Source organism: Cotesia glomerata, linkage group LG1 (assembly GCF_020080835.1).
Source record: "Cotesia glomerata isolate CgM1 linkage group LG1, MPM_Cglom_v2.3, whole genome shotgun sequence".
Lineage (NCBI taxonomy): Eukaryota > Metazoa > Arthropoda > Insecta > Hymenoptera > Braconidae > Cotesia > Cotesia glomerata.
Genome location: NC_058158.1, coordinates 5,147,319 through 5,174,402, shown reverse-complemented (window position 1 = coordinate 5,174,402; position 27,084 = coordinate 5,147,319). Strand labels below are relative to the sequence as shown.

General features: G+C 32.2%; 2 protein-coding genes across 4 annotated transcripts; one reads left to right on the top strand and one right to left on the bottom strand.

The window, feature by feature from the left end:
* The first annotated feature begins 11,866 nt into the window (after positions 1 to 11,866).
* Positions 11,867 to 21,813, top strand: LOC123263900 (solute carrier organic anion transporter family member 74D-like). The gene is made up of 7 exons (XM_044726949.1): positions 11,867 to 12,876; positions 17,325 to 17,434; positions 17,604 to 18,055; positions 18,666 to 19,425; positions 20,340 to 20,700; positions 20,950 to 21,051; positions 21,493 to 21,813. The coding sequence occupies exons 1-7, from the start codon at positions 12,534 to 12,536 to the stop codon at positions 21,615 to 21,617; spliced, it is 2,253 nt and encodes a 750-aa protein (XP_044582884.1). The 5' UTR covers positions 11,867 to 12,533; the 3' UTR covers positions 21,618 to 21,813.
* A 157-nt stretch (positions 21,814 to 21,970) lies between these two features.
* LOC123263883 (solute carrier organic anion transporter family member 1A6-like) lies at positions 21,971 to 26,630 on the bottom strand. Of its 3 annotated transcripts, none has more exons than XM_044726929.1 (8): positions 26,177 to 26,630; positions 25,706 to 26,032; positions 25,376 to 25,591; positions 24,990 to 25,251; positions 24,744 to 24,888; positions 24,115 to 24,608; positions 23,457 to 23,718; positions 21,971 to 23,380 (listed from the first exon to the last, which is right to left on the bottom strand). In XM_044726929.1, the coding sequence occupies exons 2-8, from the start codon at positions 25,968 to 25,970 to the stop codon at positions 22,139 to 22,141; spliced, it is 2,886 nt and encodes a 961-aa protein (XP_044582864.1). In that variant the 5' UTR covers positions 25,971 to 26,032; positions 26,177 to 26,630; the 3' UTR covers positions 21,971 to 22,138. The 3 variants fall into 3 exon arrangements, with proteins under 3 accessions (XP_044582864.1, XP_044582873.1, XP_044582854.1); XM_044726938.1 differs by lacking the exon at positions 26,177 to 26,630 and adding an exon at positions 26,052 to 26,162 and having other exon boundaries at positions 25,706 to 25,971; XM_044726919.1 differs by lacking the exon at positions 26,177 to 26,630 and having other exon boundaries at positions 25,706 to 26,170.
* Positions 26,631 to 27,084: the final 454 nt, after the last annotated feature.

Here is a 27,084-nt window from a genome sequence, read left to right as displayed (position 1 = left end):
TTTGTTATGATAAATTAAAAGATAAGAATTAAATTTTCATTAATCTTAAAATTTTTCCGCTAATCTATTTACTGTTAATTTAAAATGTTATTTTGGATTGTAAATTTAATTTAATAGCTAAATTGGTTTTTTTTTATTTTATATTTTTTCGACGTAATCGAGAATTTAAAAGACTCAAGATCATCGTGACGTGTAAGGTAACACTTGATAAATGTTAGTTTAAATTTATCTTGAGATCGAAAAATTAGTGCGCAAATTGCCGCTGCCTTTTAAATAATATAATAGATGCATGGCGCATAAAATAATTTTCGTAAACGCGATGATTTTATTCTACTGAGTTCACTTTGTAATATTGTCGTGCATACTGTGTCTTGCTGAGATTACCGACAGTGCGCATTGCATTAAAGCAAGCTGTCAATATCATCACAAATTTCATCCATCTTGTGTCAAATTAAGATACAACATTGGATCATCATCAGAAGCTGTGGAGTTAATTAAAGTAAAATGCCCATTTTGCTTTGAGAAAACATCAATGAACGTGTTGGCTACTTTGGAGGGGCATTTGTCAAAACTGCAAAAACTAGATAAGTTAGATAAATTATCAGACTTACAAAAATCAGTTAATCAAATACTCGGAAAATTTGATACTCTGGAAAAAACTCAGAATAAGTTAGCTGAGCAGGTGAATGATTTGGAGAAAAGAGTCGATGGCCTGGAGAAGAATAAGGATTCTGGGAAATCAAAAGCTGCTGATAAGGTTGCTAAAGTAGCCGAATTATTAGTTAGTTGTAATTTTGAACAACATGCTCTTCAAATGGAGTCACAGGCACTTGCGGATGAATTGTCCATTTCTGGTCTACAGGAAACATCAGGAGATCTTAAGAAAGCTGTTGAGAATTTACTTATCTTGACAGATACTTCAGTTGATGCATCGAAAATAAAGTTTGTTCGTCGAATTGGTAAGCCAGCGGAAGCGAGAACGCGTTTTGGAAAGCAGAGAGATCGAGATGTCTTAGTTAAATTTGAAAGTAAAGAAGTAGTAGATCACATTATTGGGAAGGTAAAGGATATTGTGATTCCGGGCAATAGACTTTTAGTGGATGATGATGTGTCATCTCAACCTATTCGTATACATCGCAGGCATCCATCGGCTTTGTATAAATTTCGGCAGCAGGTCCTTGAAACGTATTCGAAATTGATTCCAAGGAATGTTTGGATAGCTGGAGCAGCTGTTTATGTTAGATTTTCATCAGAGAAGCCACCGTTGAGATTGTTACCTTCATCAGGCATGAAGGTTTTGCAAAAGAATCTGCAATAACTTATGCCCACTCAGTCATTATCAAGTTCGGATGTATCAGCTACTTCAATTTCAGTGAATCGACAGCCTCTCAACATTTGTCATGTGAATATCCGTTCGCTCAACAGTAATTTTTGTTTATTCAAGGATTTTTTTAGAATACATTCTTTTGACATTATAGCTGTCAGTGAAACGTGGTTAAACTTTAACATGTCAGATACTCAGTTCAAAATTCCATCGTTTACCTTATTTAGAAATGATCGTACTAATAGAAATGGAGGGGGTGTTGCGTTGTATATTCGGAATGCTCTTGCGTCTAGATTTGTGCTAACTTCAACTTATCTTCCGAACCATCCTGAATACCTTTTCATGGAAGTGTGGCATACTAGAAGACAAAAAATTTTAGTTGTTGTGTATAATCCGCCGATCTCTGAGACCTTAAACCTTCTAGAAGCCGATTTCGATCATATAATTGATCGATCAAACGAGCCCACGAAGCGGGCGAAGTTCGATCGATATTATACTACGCGGCTCGTTCGAAGATGATAGATAACATGTAGTACTGTCAAGTATGCTTAAGCTTCACAACTTTTAGAGATTTGAATTCAAATTTATTACCGCCCGCCGGGGTCAGTTGCTCTCGCGCGCCTCTATCGGTCTTCATGTATTTTAGAGTGTTACTTACCTCTTTTGTTGTTTTTTTTTTTTTTTTTTGTTATCACAGATTCGTATTGATGATTACTAGATTGTGGGTCCAATATGGGTGGGGAGTGATCATCTTCGAACGAGCCGCGTAGTATAATCTCGATCGAACTTCGCCCGCTTCGCGGGCTCGTTTGATCGATCAATTATGCAACACGTCTCGTTCTCGATGATAGATAACATGTATATCTTTAGCGTCTGTGATAATGTTTCTATTTTTCATACAATTACATAAGAAAAATAAAGAAAAAAAAATACTTATAATTATTTCCATGTCTTTAATTACCTCTATAGATCTTAACGTTTATTATTTTTTCCCTTACTATTTATTTTAGTTATAACTGCTGAAGCAAACTTATTGCTTGATTCTGTAAGAGGTCTATTATAAAAACGCGCGAACGTTGCAGATCCATCTGTCCAGCCTGCTGTTTTTCTGATTGTGTCGATGTCTACTCCTTTTCTGTATGCTGCAGATACAGAAGCATGTTTAGCACTGTATGCGCTAAATTTTTCGGTATCGATACCAGCTTTGTTTAATAACGACTTAATCCAGTGTCCGATTGTCTGAGCGGTTACTAGATTGTGTGGTTTTACCGTTGATAAAAACAGTTTTTTATTTTCTGCTCGAATAGACCGTGTTATTTTTAAGTAGTGCAGTATTATAGAAGCTACGCAAACTTTTTGTCGTTGCTTGAAAAAAGGTACTATTAATATTGGCTGGTTCTTTCCCAACTTAGATGTCTTGATCAATTCCGGAATTTTGATCTGAAGGCCTGATGAACCTTGACTAATATTATCTATGTCGATAAGAGATATAGCCTGGAGTCTGTGAGCAGTAATGAGGACTAGTAGTGTTGCTGCGATTTCAGATACTTGTTTTAGTGTTTGATTTTCTATTGTATTTTGGTTTTCTATGTACTTTAACACTTGTTCTGTATTCCATGTTGTGGAATATTTTGGAGTAGCGGGCCGTTTCTTAAAAACTCCTTTAAAAAATCTTGATATAAGGTCATCTTTAGATAAGTCTCTTTTTACGATGAGTGAGATCGCTGATCTCGTCGAGTTTAAGGTTCCATAGCCCACGTTTTCATTAAATCTTTTTGTCAGGAATTCAATTATATTGGCAGTGCTGGGGTCGAACACATTGAATTTTTTGTCTGTGGCAAATTGTGTCCATTTTTTGAGACAGCCTTCGTATTGTTTGAGTGTTGATGGTGTGATTGAATTTACCATGAAGTCGACGGAATCCTCTGGTACTCCCTTTATTAGAAACGCTTCCCTGATAGTTTCCCTACCTCTAGAGAAAGCTTGTGTGATAGAGGATGGATCTTCTTCCTGCAAGGAGAAATTAATGTCAGCTGATGGTTCTAGTACTAAGGGATCCTCGCAGAGAACTGAGGTAAAAAACGGGTACCATGCTTGGGTGGGCCAATTAGGGACAACCACTACCCCAGTTGCTATATCATTGATTATTTTTTTAAGTACTGGTAATACCATTGCAAAAGGAGGAAATGCATAAAATTGTTTTTTCTCCCATGAAATTGTAAAAGAGTCTACTACTAATGCTTCTGGATCAGGGTAACGTGAGCAAAATTTTTTACACTTGGTGTTAATTCTAGATGCGAATAGATCAATTGTGCAAGGGTCAAATTTTTCGACTATTTGTTTGAAGTACTTTGCCCTAAGTTCCCATTCGGTATCTAAGTTAGTAACACGAGAGGCTGCATCTGCGTCGATATTTTCTTTTGAGGCGATATATGATGCTTTTATCCAAATATTTTTTCCTTCGCACCACTGCCAGATCTCTCGTGCTAGCGCACTCAGGTGGGGAAATTTTATTCCACCTGCTTTATTAATATATGAAATGGCTGTAGTGTTATCTATACGCATCAGAATTTCGCAATTGCTGAGATTTGAAGCAAAACATTTTAAAGAAAAAAAGGCAGCTAGGAGTTCTAAGTAATTGATGTGAAATTTTTTATCTTTCTGGCTCCAAAACCCGTGAGTGACTTTTAAATTAGATTCCGCACCCCAACCTGATCTGGATGCATCAGATGATATTGTGATTTTATAATTTTGTGTCCTTATTAGGTTAGAACCAGTTAACAAATTTATTTTCCACCAAATAAGATCTTCCATTATGGAGTTAGTGATTTTAATATAAGCTTCAAAATTATTATCATTGATAGTTAATGCTAACCATTTTGCCCTCTCTAATCTTACGATATATATTTTACTGTACTCTACCACTGGGGATGCCGCAACGAGGACTCCTATTAACTGCGCAAAAAAACGGATTTTATATTTGTTCCCTACTTCAAAGTGGTTCAAAAACTGCAGTATTTGATTTTTCTTGTTGTCTGGTAGGTCTACAGAATATTTTTCTGAATCGACAATAAATCCAAGATACTTACATCTTGTACTCGGTTTTGTACAACTTTTTTTTGTAGTTTATAATAAACCCTAATTTTTCCAACAATTTGATGATATTTTTTACATTACTGCTGCAAGATTCATATGAATTGCAAATACATAAGAGATCGTCTAAGTATATCACCGATAACTAGCCTTTTAAGCGCAAAATATTTACTACTGGTTTCATTATTTTTGTAAAAATGTACGGACTAGCCGATAAGACAAATTGAAGACAAGTAAACTGATATAATACTGATAAGACAAATGGAAGACAAGTAAACTGATGTTATTAAATCTAAATCTTAAGTATTTTCTATCACGTTCATTGACTGGTACTAGAAAATACGCGTCTTTTAAATCTAAAGTCGCCATGTATGAACCCTGTGATATTAAATTTTTTACTGCCCTGAAGTCTTCCATTTTAAAATGTGTCGTTTCGATCAACTCATTTAACCTGCTTAAATTTATTATAAATCTATTAGATTTGTCTGGCTTCGCAACTAGGAAGTAGGATGATACAAATTGTCCCTCACAAGCTACACATTTTTCTATTGCTTTTTTGGATAAAAGATTGGAAATTTCTTGGTTAATTTTTTCAAATTCGTCCGAGGACCAGTTTGGTGTACTTGGTTCTCGAAGTTGAACTGGTTTGGACTTGAAGGTTAAATTATACCCTCTCAAGCAATCAAGAATAAACTTATCACTTGTGATCGTTTTCCATTCTTCTACAAAATGTCGTAGCCTACCTGCGATGAAACTTACTTTTTCTACTTCTTCGACGTCGATCGACTCGACGTTTGCGTCGTCGAGCGACTTGAACTCTGGGATGGTCTTGTCTGAAATGGTCTCGATTTGTATTTCACGTTCGTGAACTGCTGTTTCGGGTAATAGCCCACTTGTCTGGCTTTCCCAGGTGGGCCTCTCCAATTTACCTGACTAGTTGTCTTCTTAGCTGTTGATTTTTCTGGGACTTTAAGTAATGTAGACGCTTTTTTAATATTTTTAGCGTCCTTCACCTGATCAGTTAGCTTCTGACTATAAAGCCATTCGTCGAAAACTATCACTTCTAACGTCGACTTGATATCTTTATCGAGATTGGGAGTGATAAATGATTTTCGTGCAGTTGAATGTTGATGAAAAACGTCTGCCATAATTTTTCCTGCATCCCAGATGTATTTCATGAGTTGGACCTGATCTACACCATCCTCAGGATTTTCCATCAGCATTGATATTGCTGAACCAAGAGAAACAAGAGCTGTACCTACACAGTTTTGGGTATCAACAAAATATTGATCTCTCTTTTTTGAAATTTCTGACAAGTGGGTGATTATCTCCAAATTAACCTTTGGTGCTTCTGTTCGAAATTTATCTACTCGAGAATATTTTTTGAGTAGTTCCTTCCGAGCTTCGTCTGTTAGGCCCTTTAGCCATCCAATTTGTCCACTGTTTTTCGATGGTATCATCGACTTTTGTCGTCGGACCTGTAGGTGAAGATGCCTCTCCCATCAGCTCGAGGAACTCTTTGTTCCAGTCTGAGGACTCATCATCTGCTTCTTGGGCATTATTTTTTGGGGTCGTAAGGACCTCGACTTCAGGGTCATCTGCTAGTTTATCTGTAGTCGTAGACCCTTCAGAATTTTTATTAAATTCTTCTGGTGAATTTTCTTTGTTAGCTTCAGTTACATCTGTAAGTGAAAATAAGGTATATATATATATATATATATATATATATATATATATATATTGTAACGTAATATTAAATAATGTTTAAATAAATTGATTCTATTTGATGTGAAAATCCAATTGAAATTATTATTACGTACAAACTTACCAACTTGGCGCGCCTTCGAATGTAGCAAAAGAATTATACAACATCAAATAACAGTAACTGTTACCCAGAAGGCGCCAGTTAATTTTATTAAAAATTAACAAAATAGATAATCAACCAAGCAAAAAAATTTCAATTACCGGCTAAAGACAATTTACTCTCAAAGGGAATTCAGGAGATTATGCAGATTATAGGTTGTGTCAATTAATGTCTCAATACTATTTTCCCATTTTCCAAATTTATTAAAAGAAACAATTTATGAATAATCAAAGAAGAATTTCAAGGCTATGACGTCACGCAGGACGCCGTCAGCTTTACAAATAGTAATTTTCCTAGTACCTTTATTTAAACAAATAATCAATTTAGTTAGCAACCTTTAATTAACTAGCCTAATTAGCGATAGTTCAATATAAAATTTAACTAGTAAGCCTGGAGTTGAAAGCCGGAGCTACGCAATTCTAACCCAATACCAAATATTAATTCAACGCTTACTTGATACAATGTCGATTTTCAGAATATATCAAAATAATTATTATCACCCTTCAGAAAGAGCTTGGTGCTAGTAACAAAAAAAACTGGAGTCCTTGGACTACACTTAATTTAATTATTCCTAATCAATTTATTACAAATTATAGTCTTCACTTTTTTTTTTTATAAAAAAAACAGAAACCAAAATACGTGCTCCTTCTGTTTACACTCAAGGCGGTCTGTCTTCCCCCCGATGTGTGTGCTCGCTCCCCGGTATCCACTCCGTGGCGCATGCGCACTGCTAATTTTTTCTATTAAGTATTTTTCCAAAACAATTTTTTTTTTTTTTTTTTTTTTTTTTTTTTTTTTTTTTAACAGTACGTTACAATACATGTATATATATATATATATATATATATATATATATATATATATATATATATATATATATATATATACATAAATACATATCTACAACAAATGTTCAACTGTATCAATATATGTAATGTTCGTATGGAACAAACATATTAAGTGATTTAATTTCTTACCTGTAGACTGAATTTCTTTTCTTTGGCTCTGTATAAATTCTTTTACACAGTTTGTAAGGTTATCAATTTGAACCTGCATTGCTTTTAATTTTTTACTAGTTTTACGATCGTCCCGATCTCTCTCCCTAGATCGTGAACGAGATCTCATCTTACTCATTGTGAAGATGAACAAACAATAAAGTTTAAATTCCAATTAATATTATTTAAATAATATTATTAGTTTAATAAATCTCTCTAAGCGTCTAAAGCTGTTGGCACAACAAAACAATATGGCGACCGATAGAGGCGCGCGAGAGCAACTGACCCAGGCGGGTGGTAGTAAATTTGAATTCAAATCTCTAAAAGTTGTGAAGTTTAAGCATACTTGACAGTACTACATGTTATCTATCATCGAGAACGAGACGCGTTGTATAATGCCGCATTATAAGCATGTTATACTCATTGGAGATTTCAATATTAATATGAATACAGCCAACTCGAAATCGGCTTGTCTATTGGAATTCTGTGGATGCTTGGGCCTACATTTACTTAATTATGATAATACTCATCACACTGCTTACAGCCACTCATGGATTGATCATTGTTTGGTAAGCGATCGGGACTTAGTTCTGACTACCAAGCAGTCGTCAGAACCGTTCCTCGCAGATCATGATCTAATTTCTCTGCAATATGATTATAACATACCGTCAGTTGGTCACAGAAGAATATGGTGCAGAAATTGGGCACGGATTGATGATACCAACCTTCAACAGCTCTGTTTAAGTCTAGATCTCTCGGACATTGCTAATGCAACATCGGTAGATACTATAAATGAACGTTTACATCAACATATTGGGGGTGTAATAGAAGAACTAGCACCGCTCAGAGAAGTTACTGTTCGGGATCAACCGGCGCCATGGATCAATCTGGATATCAAGACTCTTCAGCGTCGCCGATCGAAGATGTACAGGATCTTCTAAAGAGTATGCTAATCTACGTAAAATAATTAAAGGCAGAATTTCTGAGGCAAAGAAAAACTATTTTGATTATCGTTTTCGGAATTGTAAAAATGCTAAATCATGTTGGAATGATTTTCGGAATTTAGGATTAATTAAAAGTTCAGATTTCAATATTTACCATGATCTTAACATAGATGAATTGAATACATATTTCGTGACAGTGGCGGGTTCATTTTCGGATAATATTGATTATAATTGTATTAATAAATGTTTAACTAGGTATGAGACGACTTTTGAATTTAATAGACTGGAATGTGATATTGTAAAAAAGGCAATCATGAGACTGACTTCCAGCTCTATGGGTCCGGATGGTTTTGACATAAAAACATACAAAATTGTAATGCCTTATTTTCTGGAAACTATTACTGATGTTATTTAATCTATCTCTCTCTTCAGGTTTCTTCCCATCGATCTGGAAACAGTCTTATGTGTTGCCTTTGCCGAAAACTCGGAGTCCAACTGTGTTTTCAGACTACAGGCCAATATCAATAACTTGCACATTGTCAAAAGCGCTAGAAAGATGTGTCCATGATCAAATTATTAATTATTTAACTGTCAATGGAATTATTGATGATTACCAAACTGGCTTTCGGGAAGGTCTGAATATACAGGATGCTGTTTTGAGGTTATGTGATGATATTAGATTAGGCATTGATAACACAATGATTACTATTGCTGTATTTTTCGACTTCAGCAAAGTGTTTGACTCTGTTGTGCATAAGATTTTAATATTTAAATTAAAGGCTATAGGTTTTGGAGATCTTGCTATTGATTGGATTGTATCATACTTAAAAGATAGGCTGCAAGCAATTAGAATTGATAATTCTGGTATATCAGACTGGAAAGAAATTTCGAGTGGTGTTCCGCAGGGCAGTGTCCTTGGACCACTACTTTATTCCATTTATGTTACAGATTTGGGTGTATTACTTAAGCGCTGTAAGCACTTGTTTTATGCTGATGATTTAGTTGTCTATTTAACATGTAAACCTTGTGATATAGAAAGCTCTGTAAGAATTCTGAATGAGGAAATTGCTATAATTCTGAAGTGGTGTATTATAAACGGTCTTAAACTAAATCCTAACAAAATAAAGGCAGTGATTTTGGATCAGCACAAAAATTGGCTGATGTTCAATGTGAAGTGATTCCAAATATAGTTGTAAATGATACTATAGTTAACTATTGTAAATCAGTAAAGTATCTAGGAGTCATACTTCAAGACACTCTAACTTGTTCCTTACAAATTACTGAGGTTTGCAAAAGTAGCATGAGAGTACTTGCACAGTTAAAGATGAATGGAGATGTTTTTTCATTGCCTGTTAGGAAAAGATTGGTCACTACTCTAATTTATCCTATTTTTTATTATTGCGCGGCTATTTATACTGATATTACAGGTCAACAACAGACTAGACTTCAGAGAAAATTAAATGCATGTGTACGATACATTTTTAAAATATCAAAGTATGAACATGTTACTCAATATTATACTGAGCTTCGTTGGCTGACCTTAGTTCTAGGCGTAAATTTTTCTTATCGTGTCTTATTTATAAAGCATTGTATCTTAATCAAAAGCCTCTAATTAGGCGAGACTTAGAAATTCTTGAGCCTCGCCTACGCCGAGGAGATATTCGTCAAGACTATCTTGAGTTACCGGTTTATCATTCAGCGAAGTATGAAAAATCATTCTTGATATCTGCGGTTAAAATCTGGAATCAATTACCAGCTGATTGTAAGACGTTACCAACGCTTATGGAGTTTTGAACTGCTTGTTATGAATATTTTTACAATCTGATAGATCATAATATGTATTCATTATATTAGAATTTAGTGATGATTGAGTGATTGAGTGACTGAGTGTTTAACACACTACATTGTATATACTACTTTATATATAATATACTTTATATATACTACTTAACACACTACTTTATATATTATATTAAGATTTTTTGTATCAATTTTGGATGGCCGCAAGGAGTTTCGACTTCATGGCCAATTAAATAAATAAATAAATAAATAATAATAATAATAATAATACTTAGGCAGCTACTTGGCGCCAGATAACTTTGATTAAATATTATTTAAAAAATAATAGTAGTAGTAATAATAATAATGATCCCAAAAAATTATAAACAAATAAGGAAGGAAAGAGAAAGAGATTATTTGTTTCTCGGAATTTATTTGCACGTGCGTCTCGTGCTTAGTTAAAAATTCTAAAATAAAAACTAATCCAACTACGAGATAATTTTAAAATATAAATAAGTTTATAATAATAATAATAAAATAATACAAAGTAGTTAATTGTAATAATTTATTGCATTTTATTGTTATCAACCAACGACGTATTTTTTATTATTACTGTTTGCACATAAAATACGCGCATTATTGTCGCGACACGTTACTGACGAGCCATCATCTTTAGCAAATATCACACATGTTTGAATTTATATATGAGTTCAATGATTTTGTATAATTGCAAATCCGGTAGTTCTAAGAATAGTAGATTTCTTCTAAGGTCTCACGACATTACTAAAATTTTTGTGGATTGATTTAATGAAGGATTTTTAATAAATCTTTTGATTGCTCTTTAATTAACGTACACTGAAAAAAAATTAACTTGATTCAAGAGAAAAATTCTTGAACCAAGAATATAATTTTGAAGAGGGTAATTGTCTTGAATCAAGACGAAAAATTCTTAAATCAAGTAAAATTTCCTTAAATCAAGAATTTTTCTACTCAAATCAAGAATATTAAGTTCTTCAAAATTATATACTTGATTCAAGAACATTTTTTTTTTCTGTGTAAATATATAAATTACCCAAGATATCTCTAACAAAAGTTGATTAAATATTTTGGACTAAAATAATTTGTTTATCTGACTTGTTATTAATTATTATATTCAACCCTACAGTTAATAAAGATATTAAATTATGAATTATGAATATTTACTAATCGATAAGTATATATTTCATTGATATTAGTAAAGTATAAAGTTACAAATTTATAAAAATATATGTTGTGATAAAAATTGTAAACATTGTGATTGAAATTAGCATTTAAATTATTCTTCTAATTTCTTCCTACACTAACTAAAAAATAAATTTAATTTAAAACTTTTTCCCTTGTGTCATATTGATTTTCATATCAGTATATGGTGTGATAAAAATTCAAATATACTTTTGAAAACTATCAAAAAGATTTTGAAAGTAGCTTCCAGAAAATCTCAATTTCCAAGACATATGTATACGTACATGTACATATATATCATGGGTGTATATGAAAGCCCAAGTGTATGAACCTTCGTTCTATTAAATCATAATGGACTCACAATGTGATCATAGTCAAGACGGTTGGTCTACTAGTATAGTACAGAGTGCTCGAGAGCTACTAGAGTCGACCAGCGATCGAGTTTACGTTATAAACTTGGTTAAATTATTATATACCGTATACCTTTTATAATAAACAGTTTACTTGGCTTTCTGCTTCTCAAAATTGCTCATAGATATTGTATTCCATACAATTAACTTAAAAATACCCCTGTTGATATAATTTTATAAAAATTAGTTAATTATTTTTATTATAATCTTAATTTTAAAAATCCAAGCCACCGAATCCATCCATGTTTATCAATATTTTCTCTAACTAATTTAAAAAAAAAAAAATATTGAAAAATAAAATAAAATAAAAGCGATGTTTGTATCATAGAATTAAGTCTAGACTGTAAATCTCTAATCAGAGGTATTGTTGAATATAAAAGTGGGAGTACTGATGAATTTACGGGTGAGAAGTAGTTTTATATCATTATCTTACATACACACTTGTAAAATGTGATATATAGACGGTGTAAGACGTGAATGAGCTCAGTCGATAAAGAATATTGTGTCAAAGCGCATTCCTAAGCGAGAATTTGTCTTGCACGTGTGTCCTGCCGTCTTCGCCACTCAAAGCTATTTACTCTAAATAGAAACTAAGTGTAATATAAACTAGTTTCATTAATTTACTTTTTATTTTTATTTTATTAATCCTTTGTTGTGTCTAATAAAAATTTTTTAAAATCACTTATAATGACTGTGTTAATGTGATTTTTAAATTACAAGTTCGTTTGCCCGAACACTGGGTGCCCAATTGTGATAATGAGGACCACAAAACTTTTATAAAATTAGAATTTTATTTGTGTAATTATTATTAGTAACAAGGAGTTTTAAAAGTAAAAGGAACAAAAGTTTATTATTAAAGTTTTTGTTTATTTAGTTAAGGGAAATAAAGTACCCGAGTGCAATATGAGCAAAAAAGAAAACACGGATGTAAATAAAAATGGACCGGAGAGCAAACTTTTTCTGGACACTTCGCGGAACTTAACAGTGGAGAACAATAAGCCAAAGACCACCTCGCCTACCTCCCTACGCGGAATCGATGACATTTTCCGCGACCTACCACTTACCGACGACACCTCCTGCGGTATTTGGTTTTTTCGCGGGCCTAATTTACAAAAATTCGCCAATAAAAATGCTTACGTATTTCTTTACGGTGTCCTTGGATGCATATTCAGTGCTAGTTATGCTTACTTCAATGGCACTATTACGACTATTGAGAAGAGATTTAAAATTCCGTCCAAGACCACTGGTGAATTATATTCATTTATTTTTGAATAACTATTTGTTGTTATTATTATTTTTATTTTCATTAACAAACTTCCAACGGGAATTAAGAGATTGTTCTTAATGTGCAATTACAATAATTTTCTTATTCCCGACATAAAAATATCAAACTTAGTCACACATAATTAAAATCTAAATTACTATATACATAACAAATTATTTATACTTCACAGTAATAATTGGTTTTTATTTTTCTTCTGAAATTTTAATTTTTTTTTTATCTATTATCAGATTTTCATTTCTAATTACGATACAGAAAGTTCTAGACGTTCAACAATTTTTATTCCAAGGAAACAAATTTTTTTCTTACTTTTATTGAAAATTTTCGAAATTACAATTTAACTTAAAGTAGTACTGTCGATACTTCAACTGTAAAATGTCAAATACATGTCAAGTCTCGTTTGATTTATGTATTCGTAAATTAACCGATGCAACGTCACGTTGAAGAAAAATAACAGAGATAATTTGTGAATTAATACTATAAATCTATTGAAGTCTGAACGGTATTTCTTGTAAAAATTCAATTTTTTTTCTCCTCCGGGCGTAAAGCGGCAACTTCAGCCCCGCTGTGCTAAACGAAGTTGCCGCTTTCCGCCTTCGTCGGGGAAAAAAATAGTATACACTCCTCGGGAATAAATAAGAAAGCCTCAGATCACATGTTTGTTGACCTCGGCTTCGCCTCGGCCAACAATTGCATGTGATCTGAGACCTTTCTAACTTTACTTCCCTACACGGAAAAAAATAATCGGTAGCAGATACCGATTATTTTCGGTAGAGTCTACCGATTTTTTCGGTGCAGGCTACCGATTACCACACGGAGAGAATTTTATGTTAACGGTAAACATCCTTATTTTGTAGCTTCTACTATGCAAGATTGTTATTAATTTTTGCAAAGTTAAGATGATAAATGCAACTATCCGGCGATTGTAATTAGTACAATCAGTATATATTAATTCCCACAATTATGATAATACGGTTTATTATCTAGATGGCAACTTTTACCATCGGAGATAGTTAAAATCTTCATGATTGTAATCATATAAAAACTACACAGGAAGTATAAACAACTAAACTTTTTCGATTTTAGAGTCAGAATATAATAACATTCTAATGTTTGACATAAGAGTGAGTATTGAAAAAAGTATATTTATATTATTAAGAGAATAACAAAAATTTTGTCTTCAGGATAGTCATATGATAAAATCGGGTTTTTTTAGTGAAATATAGTGTCATTGCAAAGGTCTTGACTTGAATTTGCGCCTTTTTAAGGTTTCATATCATTCTCATCGATAGTCAATTTATCATGATAAGTATTTAGGCTGCATTCGAAAATGCTTCATTTCTAGACACATAATTAAGAAATGACCTTTTATCTTGTTAACTATTGACATTTTTAAAGGTATAAGCTCATCCCGACACTACACTCATCGAGACCTTTCATTTGAGTACCCACATCGATTTTTCATATATTTTATATATTTATATATATATTATATATATTTATATATGAAAAATATATCAAAATGCATGTGAGTACTCAAATGAAAGCTCTTGGTGAGTGTGACATCAGGATGAGCTTATATATTAAAAAATGTCAATAATTAAGAACTGACATTGCTATCTTGTCTTCTATTGACATTTTTAAAGATATAAGCTCACCCCGACATTACACTCATCGAGACCTTTCATTTGAGTACCCACATCAATTTTTCATATATTTATATATCTTATATATATATATATGTATATATCAAAAATATATCAAAAATGCATGTGGGTACTCAAATGAAAGCTCTTGATAAGTGTGACATCAGGATGAGCTTACATCTTTAAAAATATCAATAATTAAGAAATGACCTTGTATCTTGTAAACTATTGGCATTTTCATTTGAGTACCCACATTGACAATTTCATTTGAGTACCCACATCAACTTTTCATATATATTTTATATTTATATATATATATATTTTATATTTATATATATATATATTTTATATTTATATATATATATATATATATATATATATATATATATATATATATATATATATATATATATATATATATATATATTCACTAGAGTGGTCCAAAAAAAACATTTTTATTTTTTTTTTCAAGTGCTGCTGTTTCAAAAACTTCTCTAAGGTATAAAAAAAATTCTCTCCAAAGCGCAGCTTGATATCTCAATTGTTCATGAAGCTCAATGAATTTTTATTTTCCCATTTAATCAGATATGATTTTAGAATCCATGTTGTATCACATTTTCTGTTTTAAAGTATTTGATTAAGTCATTTATATTTTTTTCTTAAAAACATAGTATACAGTCTGATATCGGTCATTCAGTCTGGACCAGTGATAACAAATGACAATTCAATATATCGGTTTGTTTATTTGAACCACATGTTAAATGCACTGAAGGAGATTACCAGACTTTGTAAATACTCTAACCACTGCTTAAAAAAATTAAACTAGATAATTTACTTTTAGCACTCTCTTGCGGCCTACATGAAGATATATAGTAAATTAAATTTTTGTTGACAATTAGTTTTTCACTTCAACCTAGCTGCATTTTAATAATTATGTCTTATAAGTCATATAAACTAAAATAAGAAATAACCAAAAAATTAAATCAGTCTCAAAGATTATATTGGTTGTATGTTTATTAGCAATTTTTTTATAGTCAAGCTTATTTACTTAAATATTTGATGACTCCTGAGATAAGGCAGTTTTCCGCACTAACTCTACTTGTTTATTTATCATTTTTTTTTTCAATGATTAAATTTAAAAATAAAAGAATCAATTCACGAAGGACTTCTATTTACGTACTCCTGCAAAGTTTCGTGATTTTTCATTCGGTCAAAAAGCGTCCCAGCATCATGTTCAAAATTTAAATATTCACCTGTTCTACCTGTCCTACATCTTCTTAAATAAAAAAATTAAATTCGGTATACATCCGGAAGTACTAGCTTGCTCTTGATTCAGATTCCGTAATGAAATTCAAGTTCAATTTTAATAAATCACTGCTCATAGGAAAAAATATCCAAATTGTAATGAGAGAAATTATTCATCATTCACAGTTAATACTTCACCAAAAGACATGTGTTAATTATATTAGAAACAGTCTAGTTTGATAAATTTTGAAATAAATACATGCAGTTACCGAAAAGTTTTCGAAAAGTTGCTTTGAAACTATCTTCGTTCAAATTTTTTTTGTGCAAGTATTTAAAGCTCAATAACTTTTTACTCGTTAAGATTACGAAGAAACTACCTCAGTACTTTTTTGTAGAGAAATTAATTTCCTACAAGAATAATTGACGAAAAATACAAAAAAATTTTTTTTCGTATTATTGCTGGATAAAAACGTAAATAAAATTTTTTTACGTGTTATTTAAATGGGAAAATAAAAATTCATTGAGCTTCATGAAGAATTGAGATATCAAGCTGCGCTTTGAAGGGAATTTTTTTTATACCTTAGAGAAGCTTTTAAGATGATAGGCAAAAAACTTTTTTTTTTTGGACCACTCTAATATTCACATACAAAATAATTTAAAAAATAATTTTTTTGGACTTGGATGATATTTCTCGGTTAATTTCTAAACAAAATCTATACCGATTTTTTCGATTGCGGCTACCAAAAGGTATTTAATTTAATAAAAATTTATAATCAAAAAATACCTAATAAATACTCCTCATTTTTAATATTTTGTATTTAAGTAAGTGTTATTTGTATCTCAAATGAAGTTCCTTTTTTTTATTCATTAAGAAGTGAGAATTTAACTTCTCGTTAAGAAGATAAGAAATTTTCAAAAATTGGTAATGGGTAACCTGCACCGAAAAAATCGGTAGCCTCTACCGAAAAAAATCGGTAGCAGATACCGATTATTTTTTGGTAGCAGCTACCGATTTTTTCGGGAGCCTCTACCGAAAAAATCGGTAGCCTCTACCGAAAAAAAATCGGTATCTGTTACCGATTTTTTTCGGTAGCAGCTACCGATTATTTTTTTCCGTGTAGGGGTGTAATATACTATTTTTTTGGTTTTCTGCAGTTTTTGAAAAATTCAGTGAGATTATTATTTTACTGTTATAACTAATGTACTAATATACCAAATTTTATTAAACTCTGAAGAGTAATTCTACGACCGACAGTACTACCTTAAAAAAATTTCTTAAGGTAAACAAAGTTGAGAAATCGTCATTTTTTTAAAGTGGTGATCATTTTTATCTTTCTGTTGTCAAAAAATATTAATTTTATAAAAATTATTTTTTCAGTAAAACTATTTACAGTAATATATATTTTTCCAATGGAAAAATTATCGAATGACTGACAGCTTTAAATATGGCATTTCATTGAGTGCATGGCTATGATAATAAGATACAATGATAATTTAATAAATTACAAAATGTATTTAAAGGTCTCATCACCGTTGGAAACGATATTTCTCAATTGCTTGTATCAGTGGTCATATCTTATTACGCTGGTCGAGGACACAGACCTCGATGGATTGCCGTCGGTATTTATACGGTAAAAAATTATACTAAATTTAGCAGACGTCTGACAATAAATAACAAATTGAAAAAAAAATTATTTTTAAAATTTCTTATCTTAAGAATTGTAAGACATCTGTTGCTAACTTTGAAAAAAATTTTACATCAACAATTAATTTGTAATTGTCCGTAATTTTAACCCTCAGGTAGTAATGTTTTGTTGTTTGACGATGCTTCCTCATTTTCTGTACGGACCTGGCGAAGACGCGCTTCAATTGACGAAGGAATACGGCGGGAAACCGGTAAACTCATCAGAGAGTGACTTGCACTGGAGTGGGAGTCGCGAGCGAAAGTTTCTGTGCCAAGCTACGGAGAACAGCAAACCTGTGTGTGATGATACTGATGGGAGTAATTTCGCTCCCCAAGTGCTGCTGTTTACAGCTCAGCTCGTTTCGGGGATCGGTGGATCGCTCTACTACACCCTCGGAGTTTCATACATGGACGACAATATCAAAAAGTCTAAAACACCTGTTTCGATAAGTTTTTCATACTTTCTTCGTATGCTGGGGCCGGCCATCGGCTACGGACTGGCATCTTTTTCGCTCAAGTTTTACATTAGTCCCACTTTGACCCCCACAATCACTACCACAGATCCCAGGCAATTATTTATCAGTTACCTAATTTATATCAACACAAGCAGAGTTCAATTTTTTTATTTATTTGATAACAATTTAAACAAATATTTATTAATTCGGTTTATTATTTCTTTGGTCCAGTTTTGAAAATAATAAGTTAAAGTTTAAAATCCAAAATCTGAACTAAATATTGAAGATCAAAAAAAATTTAATTATATTAATTAACATAAAAATTTTAATATCATTAAATTTTATTTTATTGCACGTAATAGCTCGAACAAAAATTTCAGGATAATTTTATGAAAAAAGTTTTTCCATTCACAATCACGGAAATGATCTTAATGATTTAATTAAAATTTATGCTATTAAATAAACTATGTTTATCTAACAAACACCGTGCAATGAATAAACAATGATAATGAAAAATTATTATTATTGAATTGAATAAGATTAAAACAGTTATTAATCACTCATTAATATTTAACTTATAATTAAGTTATTTAGTTAGCATTTACTGGATTAATTAATCCAATGTCACTGCTACCAAGAAAATAATAATACCAGAATTTGAATTCCGCTAATGAAATTTTATTGATTAATAAACAAATAAATAATAATTCTTTAAATAAACAGGTGGTTGGGAGCATGGTGGCTTGGGTGGATCATCCTGGCGATTCTGTTGATGATTTTTGCGAGCATAATTGCGCTGTTCCCCAAAACACTGCCAAGGGCTGCGGCGCGAAAAGTGCTGGCGTTGGAGAGGAGCAAGTCGACCGCGAGTTATCGCGAACAGGAAAGGCTCGCTGAGAAAAAAAATCTCGATGAAGACGGAGAAGATGGGAATGGCATTGTTGACGACGATTTTGATGAAAAATCCCCCGAAGTTCCAGCCTCCTTCGAAGACATGATCGAAACATTCAAGCGACTTTTGAGCAATAACACTCTCATGTGCAATAATCTTGCGACAGTTTTCTATTTTCTGGGGTATATGCCCTACTGGATCTTCATGCCCAAGTACATCGAGACCCAGTACAAGCAGTCCGCGAGTGTGTCATCGCTGATCACTGGGACAGTCGGTTTGGTATTCAGCGCTTTTGGGATTTTGCTGTCCGGTTTGGTGATCACCAAGTATAAACCTAGAGCAAGGTATTTAGCTGCCTGGAATATCATTGTCGGCGCGGTCTCTGTCATGGGAATGATCTCGTATGCTTTCCTCGGCTGCTCGGCTAACGACAATCAGGTGATGAGTATCCAGGACACCAGTGGAGAGTTAAAGACCCAGTTTCCTTGCAATGAAAATTGTAATTGTGATTATGTCACCTACAACCCAGTGTGTTCGGATGAAGGCCAAATTTTTATTTCTGCATGTCATGCTGGATGTCGAAATATTGTGGTTTGTTTTATTTATTTATTTATTTATATACTTATAATTTTTATCTTATCTTGTGTATTTTTTAAATTACATATCCAAGTAGTATTTGGACGTATATGCTCAGACTTGGATATTTTAATTTATTACTTTTATATTCCCGGGTCCAAAATAAAAATTAGCTTAGACTTGATGGGTATTATTAATTTCCTTCAAAGTTGTCGATTCGCTGACGATTTTTTCAATCTTGACTTTTTTTTATTTATTTACCAAGAAATTTAATTTCACATTTTAAGTTACAATAAAGTTAATAATGGTTCTATTAATCTAGTATAAGAAATTTTAATCTTTATATCTCACTCTTTTTTCTAAAAGTTATCAAGAGAAATACTAAAAACAAGTATTTATATTACCTGTAAAGTAATAATCCCATGAAAAGTACACATTTTTTATGATTGTAATTTATTTATTTATCTACAGCGAAAATAAAGTAGAGCTAATAAACAGTCTGAAATCTGGAAACTAAAGATTAAAAATAATCTATATAAAATTCTATTAAATAAATTTAAACTAAAAAATCTAATTGTTTTCAAGTTTTTGTACTTGTAAGTATAAATATAAAAATTTATGAAATTGATAAACACTAACGTTTGACAAAATAACAGAATACAAATAAATTAAATTAAGTTCAATTTTTCTTCTCTTAATTAATCAAGGATATATTTTTTAAATAAAATTTAACATGTACTGAGATATTTAACATTAAAATGAAAAAGAATTAAAAATTTTTTTAGCTTTAATTTTAGGCAAGATAAATATAGAGATCGCTATCTCAAAACTTTAACAATAAGTAAACAATAAATTTTAGATAAAAAAAAATAAACCAAGTTAAAAATAACTTGAAATTAAAAATAATGTATGTTTCTATATATTTCCAGATAGATTCAAATGGAACGAAAGTGTACACGGATTGCAGTTGCGTAAGAACGAGGTACTCGCGTGCATCATTCAACAAATCGGAAATGAGCTTATCGACTGGATTTAAATCTTCTACGACCCCTGAAATGGGAACAGCGGTACCGGGGCCTTGTCCGGTAGACTGCATGCACAAGTTCTACCTATTTTTGGCGGTGGTCTGCCTCCTAAAATTCAGCGGTGCCACAGGACGAGCCTCAAATTTCCTGGTTTCCGTGAGATGTGTCGCTGAACGGGATAAAGCCGTGGCGATGGGTTTCGGATTGACGATAATGAGTCTGTTCGCATTTATTCCCTCGCCCATACTCTTCGGGTTTATTCTTGGTAATTAGTTGATATAACTAGTGTGTAATTCCGCACGCAAGCTTTATTGCGTTGTTGCTTAATACAATCTATATACTTGTTCGCTGCAATTGTATTGCATTATACTATATTATATTATATCATATATCATATTATTTGACATCATGTCGACGAGGGAGACAAGATGTGAAATGTGTGACGTGATATAATTATCGAGTTATGGAATTTGTGGTAATTTAATGTATTATTTGCGTGGGTGTTTTGTTACAGACAAGACTTGCCTCGTTTGGGGTAAAACCTGCTCCGGCACTGGCAATTGCTGGTTATATAACGGTGAAGCTCTTAGGTATTTACTCAACTTTACTGCTGCAAGTAAGTACACTTTTTTTTTTTTTAATTTATTTAATACTTTTTGGCTATTTTTTTTTATAGATTAAAATTAATATTGTTTGAACAATCTTTAATTATATATTTAATTCAAAAGTGTTCATAATATTCGATTATATTTTTCTGAGCTCATCAATGAAAAGAAGTTGTTAATATCACCGAAAAAAAATTATTTTTTTTTCTCTATTTTGAAACAAACAATCATTATTAAAAAGATATCGAGTAAAGTGATACAAAAAAATTTTTTGTTGATTAAAACGTTAGTTTTTAAATAATAATTTAAAGTTAATTCTATTAATCTTATTAGTAGGAATAAGTAATAATTTTTTATATTGAAATAAAAGTTATGCCGAACTGATATTATGGACACATGATATTATTAATTATATAAAGTTATTTTTAAACTAACAATAATTATCGTTACAGCTTTCGTAACAATAGGTACATTTTTTGATATTGGAGTGTGGTATTTCGTAAAAGACGTCAAAATTTTCGACGATGATATCGAGCTGAACGACGTTAAAGATGAGCCACTACCAGAATCATTGTAACATATATTTATCATTATAAATAATGCACTTAGCTTATATAAGCAAACAAAAAACCAATCAAAAAACAATTTTTAGTATTTTTTTTGTTTAGAAAAATTTGAGTTTGTATTATGTGATTTTGTTCGTACCTTAAACACCTGTTGTTTGTTTTTACCATTACCATTATGTGAAATTAATATACTCAGTTAGTATTCTAGACTAGTATACGATTAAATACAATATATATTAGATACATAAATATAAATATTAATATTATATATATATATGTGATAAAATTTTAATTAATGAATAAAATAACAGTATGAAAACTTTATTAAAAATTACAAAATACTTAAAATATTACAGAAGTGCTGGAGATTTAAATTTTTTATAAAAAATTCAAGAAAGGTTGCACAGCTTAAAAATTTAAATTCCCAATACTTGTTCAATATTTCGATAACATGGACCGTAAAATACTTAGCAAGTCTTACAAATAAATATTTAACTAAAGATAAATAAAAAGAACATAAAATTAAAAACAATTACAAGGCAGTGGTGTAGCCGTAGAGTTTCGGTTTGGGAGCTGGTTGACCGAGATTAGAAGTAGACTTTGAAATTCTTCTGACATCAGCAGCTTTAGAATCATTAGGTCGATCTGATGCCGAGCTTTCGAACCCAGAAGAAGTGTGGTGAGAAGATGAAGGCCTGTTTCTTTCTCCACTTTTGCCAGCTTCACTATCCCGGAATCTGGGCCGATTGTTTTTTGACCTAAATCTCCTCGCGTGCTCTGTCATTTCCGGAGAGATCAGAATAGACCCTATGCTCCGGGAATTTGGTGAGGTCAGTGGATACTGAACAATCGGAATCCCAACTTCATTAAAATCTCCGGTTTTTCGGTGGTCCTCGACTTTTACGAATTTTATATCGTCAGTGCGCGAAAATCCAGCAAGCACTGAATTTTGTTGCATTTTAAGGTCTTCCTTGGTAAGCGGAGTTTCTACAGCTGCTTGATGGACACTGAAGCGTTTGACCGATCCCCGACTTGAATCGCTAGTATCATTGTCCGAATCCAGCCCTAGACGCCGATAAGAATTGGTAGTCAATGAAATTGGGGCTCGTTTGTTTCGAAATTCATGGTCACTATCGTGGTCCTCGTTTTGGTCTTGATACTGGTCGGAATCTCCAGGGCCGACGGGTCCATACTTCAAAGGGCCATTGGCTTTATGAATCAACCCGGAATTAGTGACTTCAATAATGTCAGATGAATTGTGATGGTTTGTTGCACGAATGCTTGGCTCGGCATCAGCTGCTCCACCGCCACTTGATGTCGCCGCACCAGAACCAGAAACAATTGCCGCGGAACCAGAATCATCTGGTTTAGAAAGTGACTCAAGTGGAATAGGTTGTGTTTGTGATGAATTTCCAGCTACGTCACGAGGTTCTAATTCCATCTCACGATAAATTCTTAATTTAAAGCTGAAAAAGTAAGTTAATACTTCCAATGCTATCGCAAGTGCCAGTAAAAATGATGTCGCGAATGATAAATACGACCCGAGATTAGAGCTCTGCAAGTGACATAATTGGGAATCCCCACGGTGAATACACGTCCAATCGGTTACTTGCCAGTAGAACATTTTGCCGGGTATGTAAGTAATAAATGCTGCCAAAGTTATCCACAGTCCTATTGCAAGAGCTTTGTCCTGGGTAAATACCGAACGTAGGCTGATCAGGATACTCGATATCACTCCTGATGACAAGAGAGTGTAGGCCAAAATTGTGCTTACCTAATATTATAAATATTTTAATAATATCATAAGCATGTAATGGGCTTCGTCTAAATAATTATATTATTTTTTATACCTCAAAAACTATCCATCCGATTTGGCAAACTGAAGGGTCGCAAAGGCCATCAATAACTTCTGAATTATTGTGAGGTACTAGTGGTGAGTTTATACAACTGCAGCCGGTGAATTTTTTTACCTCACTCGAGGTATCAACGCCTGTACATCCAGCATGACAAGAAGTGTAGAAAATTTTCTTGCTTCTGGTGTCGCAGATCGGGTGAAAGCTTGCGTCCTTCGAGCATCGACAGTTTTTGTTGCAGTATTCCAGCAAAGATATCCTTTAAATAATTTTTTTTTAAATAATGTTGTTTTGAATCAGAGGTCGAAATTTTGAATATTCTTTATTTCAGCAAAATTATTCTTGCGAAAAAAATTAGTTTATGTAAAAAAAACAATTGTTGATCTAATGAAAATACAAGTTTAATTTTGTTAATCATAAATAATTGGTCACCCGAGTATATAAATCTTTATTATTAAATTTCTTTTTAAGTATTTTAAATTAGTAAAAGTGAAAGCTTATTATAAAATAATTAAGTACTTCAACTAACAATTAATGTAATAATCGTTAAAAAAATTTAAATTCATAACGAATATAAAGCTAAAATAAGCATTTTACTAAGCAATAGAATTTTAAAAATAATACCTCTGTATTAACAAACTGTAATACTACTTACGATCCATCGGAGCGAGATCCAAAAATCGGCGGCTTCTTACAATCAACAAAAGCTAAAGAAAATATAATAATTGCTGCAATCATTACAATTGTTATATTGTAGCACACTAACCACTTGGCTCGCGGGCGAACCTTAGCAATTATAAACCCAGAACAAATAATAACCATTCCAATAACAATCGGGCGCAAAATACTCGCAACAATTCGCGAAGTAAACGGATCCCGAAATCCTAGAAGTACTCCTGAGGGCTGCGAGAGCCAAAAACGTGATTCTAAAAATAAGTCTTCATAGTGTACAAAGTTTAAAATCGCGCAAATGATTAAAACACTGGCTAAGATATTGCATAGATAAATTTTGTTGGTGAAAAGTCTTTTTAATGACGAAAAGAAGTCAGTGTCGCCGAATTTTTTAATGTCTCCAGATACCGTTGATTCGGTCAGAGGGCTCGTGCGTCCAGCAATGTCCAAAATTGAAGCTGCTGCTTGTTCGACGACCTTTTGATTAAAAAAGGCAATCAATAAGTGATAAATAAATTAATAAATTTAAAGATTTATAAGGCAAAGCTCATTCTAATTCTCATGAATCATTAAATTTATTTTTGCAAGAGCGTAAGTAAAAAAATTTTTAACCTCTGAAGGAAGTCTCCGTGGCAATAACGCAAGAACAACTCCAGGAATAGCAAGAAGAATCATAAAAATCGGCCACCCGAGCCACCAAGCACCGAATTGCTCACGATAAGACTCAATTCCAAGGCTCAGATCATTAGCGTCTATCCTAACATACATTATTAAAGTATTAAAAATAAATTATTTTAATAAAATGACAGTCACAAAATGGTTTGAGTAATTAGCGGCATTTTAAAAAAAATTCCTCACCTAAGACATCCCCAAGCAACCAGATATCCCAAAAGAGTTCCTACTATTTTCACAGCTATAAAAAATCCCAAAGGCACGGCGACGTGTCTTTTTCGAGTGTTGTCATCCAAATAAGAAATTCCAAGTGCTAAGTACGCAATGTTTCCCATACAATTGACTATTTGGGAAATAATAACAACTGTAAGAGTGAAGTAACAAACTCCCTCTTCTTCTACAAATACTCGAGCGAGTCCTGATGCTGAACAAAGCTCTGGATTGTCTTCTGTAGTAAATATTAAGTATACTTTTACTTTAATGATTTAAAAAATGTATTAGAAAGAGTTATCATTTATGAATAAATTGGTGATATTTGAATAAATTTTACATTTTGGAAATATGTTAATTACCTGAATAAAGTGACAAATGCGTAATATTGGTTGTTTCTTCAACAACTCGCGGGGAAGGATGACTAAAATGCGGAATAATAATAAAGAAAAACCCGACACTTTGGATTAACACTAAAGCCCCTGTCCAAGCTGCTCTGTGAATCCGGTCGCCCCAGTAAGCGATGGGAAGTGCCAGAAGAAATGGAGCAATCCCATCGCTAATCAACGTTATCCATTCTGTTAATCATAAATTCTCATTATTTATTTTTAACACAATTTACTTATTCAAATCTAATCGAAGTTACTGTTTAATCTTATAAATTATAAGAATAGTTATTATTGTTTATTTACCAACAGAATTTAGAGGAAAGTTGAACCTTCTTGCCACAGTGGAACCAGTAAGAGAGAAATAAGCTTGACCAGCGGCCTGAATTACTCCGATCCAGCACATAATTCCCACGTACAGTTTCCTCGTTGCATACTTGGCCATTTTCGGACACGGCAATTGAGCACACCCGCAGTCTAATGATTCATTGGGAATCAGGTGAGCTGGTCCCGATAATTCGCCTTCCATCTCTTCAGATCTCATTATCTCTCTTGCCCCGGAAACCATCATTCTGTTTATCCGAAAAAATAGACTTTATAATAACTGATGATGATGATGAAAATGATTGATGACTATAAAATTAAACCAAACCGGAACTTTAAATTTTACACGACGTTGATAATTTTATCTGAATCACGTGAGTCATGATCTGGTTCCAGAAAAACGATGAATTAGTCACATCAATGCATCGTAAGTTTTATTAATGAAGATTATACCTTGCGTTTGTATTATTATCTAATCAAATCACAACCTCAGAATTTGTAATTGTAATTAAAATTATAATTATAAGTAAAAAATACTATTGTGTAAGTGTCTCGTACGTTTGGTACAGTTTTTAACGCAACACTTGTCTGAAGACTGATTCATAGGCAACATAGGTGGATATGGATTTTCTTATCGTTGTTAAAATGTAGATATGAAGAGTGAAACTGATAAAGAGATAAAATAACTCGGTCGGATTCATGTTATGGTTTTGAAGGTTTGAATTCCTTTTTTTTTTTTTTTTCAGAGTTGAGTTAGTTAAAAATTTAGAACAAGAAATTTTAATTGCTGATTGCTGGCATATTTTATCACATTAATCAAGACAATAAACTGACGTTTCGTTTGATTAATTGGACTTGGTCGCGGTACTGAGTAATTGGCACGAGCTATGTTTGTAATGAACAATACATTGTTGGATTTTAATTATTTAAGAAAAAGTTTTTTATTTTTCAATAAACTTTTACTTTGCGTGAGGCGTGATAAAATAATGAAATCTAATTAGTTCATGTCTTAGTTAATGTTCAGTTCAATTAACTAAAATAATTATTAATTTGTATAATAGATGCATTGAAAAAAAATGGACCTTATTTTTATTATCAAAATATAATTAAGTTAAACAAAGAAAACTGTTTATTACGTTTCAATGTAATAAATTAATGATTAAATTCAAGTTTTTTTCTTCAAATTTGTTCATTGATTAATTGAATTAGAACATATATATTTAAATCTGAATCTAATGGAAGATAAAAGCATATAGGAAGATCTTCAAGCCAATTTGATGTCTAAGATCCAACACATTAGACTTAGTCCGTAAATTGGTTTTCAGAGTTCAATCAGTACATTACAGTTTCAGTTATTGCTT

Bases quoted from the DNA above. Each gene is read 5' to 3' on its own strand.
- LOC123263883 (XM_044726929.1), bottom strand. From the start codon at position 25,970: ATGATGGTTTCCGGGGCAAGAGAGATAATGAGATCTGAAGAGATGGAA. The intron at 24,889-24,989 runs GTGAGGAATTTT...AATGTATGTTAG, and splicing joins GTTGCTTGGGGATGTCTTAG to GATAGACGCTAATGATCTGA. The intron at 23,381-23,456 runs GTATAAAAAATA...TTATAATATTAG, and splicing joins TCGGATGGATAGTTTTTGAG to GTAAGCACAATTTTGGCCTA.
- LOC123263900 (XM_044726949.1), top strand. From the start codon at position 12,534: ATGAGCAAAAAAGAAAACACGGATGTAAATAAAAATGGACCGGAGAGC. The intron at 12,877-17,324 runs GTGAATTATATT...ATGTATTTAAAG, and splicing joins AATTCCGTCCAAGACCACTG to GTCTCATCACCGTTGGAAAC. The intron at 19,426-20,339 runs GTTTGTTTTATT...ATATATTTCCAG, and splicing joins CTGGATGTCGAAATATTGTG to ATAGATTCAAATGGAACGAA.